This window comes from Curcuma longa, chromosome 1 (genome assembly GCF_044706935.1).
Source record: "Curcuma longa cultivar G26 ecotype Majalengka, Jawa Barat chromosome 1, ITB_CL_G26_1.1, whole genome shotgun sequence".
Lineage (NCBI taxonomy): Eukaryota > Viridiplantae > Streptophyta > Magnoliopsida > Zingiberales > Zingiberaceae > Curcuma > Curcuma longa.
The window spans coordinates 17121354-17128078 of NC_133861.1; the positions used below are offsets into that span (position 1 = coordinate 17121354).

At 37.0% G+C, this 6725-nt stretch overlaps 1 protein-coding gene across 1 annotated transcript; it reads left to right on the forward strand.

The window, feature by feature from the left end:
• Nucleotides 1-1743: 1743 nt before the first annotated feature.
• On the forward strand, nt 1744-5630 carry LOC141825092 (3-deoxy-manno-octulosonate cytidylyltransferase, mitochondrial-like). The gene is made up of 5 exons (XM_074712486.1): nt 1744-1776; nt 2321-2460; nt 2549-2600; nt 2761-2871; nt 5264-5630. The coding sequence occupies exons 1-5, from the start codon at nt 1744-1746 to the stop codon at nt 5354-5356; spliced, it is 429 nt and encodes a 142-aa protein (XP_074568587.1). The 3' UTR covers nt 5357-5630.
• Nucleotides 5631-6725: the final 1095 nt, after the last annotated feature.

Sequence of the window (6725 nt, forward strand, 5' to 3'; positions counted from 1 at the left end):
GCACTGCTGGTGGTAGATCTAGTGCCACTGTGGTCTCCACTCTCTACCTCCACGCTTCTTATCCATTATTTAACATCATTGAAGACTTTGATGTGATAGTAAGGAAGTGGGGAATTATAAGGATGATTAAAAGTCTTCCCTTATATTTGATATTTTGCATGCCTATTTATGCACGCGTGATACACGATAAAAGATTTCGATCATCCGAAAGTGTTTTAGATATTCAGAATAAAAATAATATCATATTATTATTATTATTTTATTTATAATGAAGTCATTCAAATTTTTTCTTTTATGGTTACAATATTAAGCACAAAATTTTTTTAAACGAATAAAATTTAGTTGCTCATGACTAATAAGAGACATGTTCTCTGGCTAATAAGAGTTCAAATATCACATATATTACATTTGAAAATTTTAAAAAAATTATAATATTGATCTATTCGTTAAGATCCATTTGCGCTTCCCCATTGATATTAATAGTCAATAAGATATTTCCTTAAAATATATCAGCCACTTTCAAGATTAATCAGATAATAAAAATTATATATATAAATCGATAGCTAACTATGTAACCAATAAATTAAAGAAACTAGAAATTTATAATGTTATACACCTTTGTTTGAGTATCAATGATTTGAAAGGAGCATTATCCACTAATTAGTAATGAGAACTTTATGTTTGTTTTCTATTCATCTGTACTCAATAATTGTCGATAAAAAGAAACAACAATGACTTGAATTTTATTATTTTTCATTGTGACGAGAAAATTTCTTGCATTTGTGTGCCACAAACTCAGAGAGATCTGTTTTGCTGAGATTTATAAGACCACTGAAGAGTGTTGTAAGACATCAGTAATTATGGCTATATATATATATTTGTTTTTCATTTTCCAATGACTTGTCGTACGAAGACGATTAGTGTAAAATATTGTATAAAATGTATTTCAAATTTTTGTTTCTTAAAAAAATATAAATTGTAAGCTGTTTTGTAATTTATCAGGATTTTAATTATTTTTATCCGCTAAATAAATTTAAAAGAACAGCAATATCTTTTCCTATTTTGGAAATGATCTTTGTCCCAAGCAAAAAAAAGGCCAAAAGAAACCTTCCACCCGACATATTTACCAGACTAAGGATTGGCCAATTTCAACAGAATCGAAGAGGGTCCCACGACGGTGTCACTCTTTTAGGCACAGTGGGTAGATAGGAGGAAGAGTGGGTTGAGTAAGAGCGGGCTCAAGCAAAAGCTGTGAGTATTTTATCAGCTCCACTTCGAGACCAAAACCCTCCCTTTTTTTCCCTCTCTTGTGGCGGCGCTCACCTCCTTCCTTTTCCTAGGGTTATCCTCCTCCGTCTCTGCCCTCTCCAGGGTTTGGGCCATCTGATCCTCCCGGAACAGCTCGCATCTTCGATCCCGTGGTCTATCAATCTACTCCAAACGGAGTTCAATCCAACCTAAAGAGGGCTCCCAGTTAAGCCGAGGTCACTAAGCTTTTCTGAGCTCAGGGAAGTCTACGCTCGGTAAGTTAAATCAACCCTCAGCTTGGTTGACAACCTTCAACTCAGCTCAGGTCCGACATCCTCGCCTCAGCCACGCCCAATGCCACTCAGTTCGGCCCTTTGACTTTTTCACGCCCAACTACATCCCGGAACCACTGACTTGGTCATTCCTCGTGACAAACATGGAAATCGTGAGATGACATAGAGTTGTTACACAGGCTTCTTGATGAAAACGGGGAACATGGGGCGATATAACCTCCCTATAACGTGGGTGGTAACGATGCAAATAACGGAAACGTGGAGATCCACATTAATATAAAAAGAAGTCTACTTTTGCAGGCACAAGTACACACACGCCCACTTCTCCTTCAATTTTCTAAACTCCAAAAACAACTTCTCACTAACTTGGGCATTGGAGTGGCTCCGCCAAGGTCCGCCTTGGCCCCATTCTAATCCCTTTCCTAAGTTCTTCAGGTTCTTTGGTCCTCTTCACATCTAGAGTCTACAGAGTCGTCACATCTCTCCATATCCTATCACTGGTGGCTCATTCATCAATGGTCTTTGGCCGGAACATATACTATTCTGATTTTTGAATGTTCCAAGGAATGCAGGTTCACATCATTAAGACATTTTGTTATTCTCATTTCTTTTGCTCTTATCTGCATCAATGTTCTTTGTTATGACTTGCTATCACATTGGTTTTGAAATTTTTTCATGATCATGATCCAGTGTTTTTCTTCTTTTTTTCCTCCTTGGTTATGCATTTTAACATGATACAATGTTCTTTCCTTTTCATTGGAGCATGTCTCATGCTGTAGGAAGCTCCTGATGCTGTTTTCAGTACTGCTGTTACATCCTTAAAACCTGAAGATGGACTTGACCCTAACCGGGTAAAGTGTGTGGTTGACAACCATGGATATGCAATATACTTCTCAAGGGGTTTGATCCCATTTAACAAGTTAGTTTTTTCTTAATCTTGTTTATAACATAATCCACGGATTACTTTGGGATATTCATCAGTGTAGCATATTCATTGCAAAATCTAGGTCAGGGAAAGTCAATTCGCAATATCCATATCTACTTCACTTGGGCATTCAGGTTTAACTACATCACTCTTGTTGATATCTTTATTTTCTCTAGTAGTTATGTTTAATTGTTCACTGTTGTTATTCTTGTTTAAATCTTGCTAGCTGGTTAATGCTTATCCTCCTCCTACACTGCTCATTTTTCTTTTTTTCCTTTTTTTTTTGTTAGCCAGAGTTTTGATTCAAAATTCTTGAAGATCTATCCACAGATACCACCTACTCCTTTGCAACTGGAAGAGGACCTTGAGCAACTTAAAGTCCTTGAAAATGGGTACAAGATGAAGGTAATTCAAATATCCTTCATATATGAGAGGAACTATTTTGTGGTAAAATAGGGTAGTATCTGCAAATTTTAGAATACCTCCAGTTAAGTTAGTCCATGAATTTGCTTAGGACAATCAAGTCTTATTATCCTCGTTTATGGTGGTAGGCCAAAATGTAGAAGCATATCTTTTCCAATAGTTTAAGCTTTTAGGGTATGTGGACATATAAAATTCTCACTTATATTTATTGAAGCTGCATATATTGGTTACTAGTTCTGTTAATCACTAAACATTCCATAAGAACCAGTAAAGTCAACAGTAGTACTAGACATCATGTGATATATAATGATGCAAACAAACCAAAACGTCCCAAAGGTTAATCCTTCTATGAATGCCTTTGTCCATTGCAAAGAGTCACATTAAAGATGGATCAGATATGAAGCCTCATGTGTTAGCCCCAGTAGGGAGGTTTTCCAGATTGGTGAGATAAAAATTAGCATGGAAAAGAGCTAAAAGCTGCACAATTCCATCATCCAACCTTTGCCCGAGTTGGTGTTGGATCCAGTGTTAATGGAGTTTATGTCCACATAAATAGAGTTCAATCCATATGGAAGTCTTGCACTGTGTTTCACAGTAACAAATTCTGAACTTGTGTGCCTCCATTCATAGGACAATCTAATTGTGGTGAATGAAGGAGCGCTAACTCAATCCCAATTAGCCCAAATCTAGAGAGAAAAGTAGCACAAGTTGAAGTGTCAGCCCATCAGGTCTTTCAATGACCCTTGATAACTTGAGCAAGTATTGGGCCTAAATTGATGAATTCTGCACATACTTCCATAAATAAAAAGAAAATAAAAATCCCAACTAATATGAAATCCATTACCACATTCACCTGCACAACAATAACACTTTCCTGTATGGCGAAGACGCAATCATATGCACTAGGTTTGCCACCAGGTTCAGGACCCACCAAAAAGTTAATCAAAGCCCGAATAAACTAGTTATGGAATCAATGTGAATTAATTTCTTTTAATGGATCAAGATTTGTGTGGCGAAGAAGATGAATGGTTTGTTAAAGCAATCATCAAGGGAAATTCCAAATTCTCCAGAGAATCATTGGACAATAGGTTTCCACTGCAATTGCCATTATAGGGAGATCCTATCCATGGCAACTTGAGATGTAGATATGATCAATCTCTAAGGAGAATGAATGTTGATGCCTACTTGAATGGGCCTCAGGAATGGACCTAGTCCATCCGTCACATTGGTGAGTCGGGAAAAATGAAATTGGCACATCAATATTAGTCCTATGAGCAATTGTCATGATCCATATAGTCCTTGTTTTTTCATTCATTATTAAGTGTTTCATCATGATCCTCACCCCTAGGTGGCAGAGGATCAAAATTGTCCTAAAAGGGGTATCAGTTATTCTCAGGAATAGACCTAGCCCATCTGTCACGCTGGTGAGGCTGGAAAGACAGGCGCATCTTTATTAGTTCTATGAGCCCTGTCATAATATCATTATCTCATTCGGTATTTTAATCATTTCATCATGGCCGTCATTTCCACTGGGTGGCCAAGGATCAATATTTATTGTTTTCAAATGGAGATCATTTATCCTCAGGAACATTTACTTCTCATTATCATGACCATCAGCCTCAAAATCATGATCTAATTGCCGTCCAGTTATGTGTCACTTGCAGAAAAGTGAATTTCTCTTTTTTCTGATGTTATTTTTGCCCTCTTATGCTGTTTCTTTGCATCATGAGAATACAATACTAACATAGCCTGAACTTGTATATTTCGTTGATGACTCTTATCTTGTCTATATTCATTTGCAACTCAATATTAATAAGCCGTCTTATTCTACTGCTCCAAATGTATATGCATCTGATTCCTATGCCCTCCATTAAGTTTACAGAAGGGAGTACTTGTGTGCATTCATATCTTTTTGACGATTAGTGCATTAAAGAATTGAGCTCACATGTTTCAGTGGGTAAAATTCTTGAACTGGAAATCTGTTCCTTAAACTTGAATACCTTTATATTGTGCTTGCACAACATGCTTGTCAGATAGGAAAGAAAGAAAATAATGAAACAATCAGGAACAGAAATCATTAACGTGTATGTGGTCATCATGAAACTGAAAAACCAAAAAGTCTGGTTTATAGTTAGTTCTCCAGGAAACTGACGTTAACTAGCCAAGTTTTATTTTAGGTTAATTACAAGGACTCTGCCTAAAATGAATCTTATCATTCGTTTTCTGTAATTCCAGAAGCACAGAAACAGTGCAATAGTTTATCGTTTGATGAACATTGCTATTCATGAAGAAAGCACTTTCACATTTGCCCCTTTGCTACAAAGTTTGAGAGAGCAAATTCTGCGTTTAGTAAAGCTCTATTTCTTCATTACAGGTAATTAAGGTACATCACGACGCCCATGGTGTCGACACCCCTGAGGATGTTCAAAAGATAGAAGCACTGATGAGAGAGAGAAACATGGTATGATACTGAAGTGAGATACACGGTCCATACGACCAGACAATCAAGCCTAGCCATCACCAGACACCACCAAAGATTCTCAAGTATTTTGTTTCTACTTCGGCTCATCTCGTCACTGATGTTCATTCAGTTCATGCTTCTGCGATTGGTGGTGTTTGCCAGCTTCATTCAGTTCATGTTTCTGTGAGTGGCGGGCCAGGCAAGCTAAGCAATCTAAGCGGATTAAGTGGCGTAGTCAGTCAATTCATGAAGGTAAGCAAATCAATAGGTTCTAGCAAGTTTATCAGTTGGATCTGGATAACATTCAAATATAAAAATTATGATTATCTTCCAGAAGCCGGCCGCCCAATCGCCCTCGTGCAAAACTCTGCTTGCTCTGTTCTTTCCTCTCTGTCTCTTTCTTTCTTTTCTGTTCTTTTAAAAAAGAATTCCAGCCTACACATTGGACCTTCTCCTTGGCGAAGAGAGAATTTTCTTAAAGAAAAAAAGGAAAGTCTCATCACCTTTCACAAAGACCACTATTTTATTTGCCCTTTTATTTAATTATTTAGCTGCATGCCCACCTCTTCTTAACTTAATTACCACCCACCCTAGTGACAAAACATCAAATTATTCATCGTCTCTCTCGAATGGATAGACTCGTCGGTGTTATTTAACATGCATCTTGTCAAATCATCGACGTGGATTCAAGAAAGGCAAAGAAGGATATTGGAGAAAGGATTGGCGGCATTGTTATGATTATCCCAATCTTCTACCTAAACAAACACTTAATCCAAAACAAAAACTTATCATTAATCATCGATCTATTATTATTGTATTGTTACAAGATTGTAAGCATCAATGAAACGAGGAATTGAGTCACGTATATCTATCTAGACTCAATTTGAAAGGGGACAGTGACACTCCACGATAACTACCTCGGATTAAAAGACCGACCTTGGCATTTAAATATAATTTACTGAGTGTTAGAGATTATCTTTTATTTTGAATCAATTTTATTCGGTTAAATTTTGAGATAGAATTTTCTCTGTCTTCTCAAAAATTGACTTAGGCATCGTCACGTCCACCTTGGCATTATTTTCGGTGGCAAATTTTAGCTAGCATCGTCAGCTCCACCTCTCTACATCACTGAAACGGTCTGATTAGAGACGTAAAAACAAAAGGAAAAAGGCATGGATGTTGAACGATGAGAAAAGCAGTATTAATTAACACATTATCCTATCTCTTATAAATTAATTAAGCTTCCTTGCACGATCGATATATGCCTATAAATACCAACTAGTGATCAGCTTTTGAACTACAAGAGATATATCCATGGCTGGATCGTCCCTCTTAGTCCTTCTATCGATCCTGTTCCTCTTGCACATGAGCATTC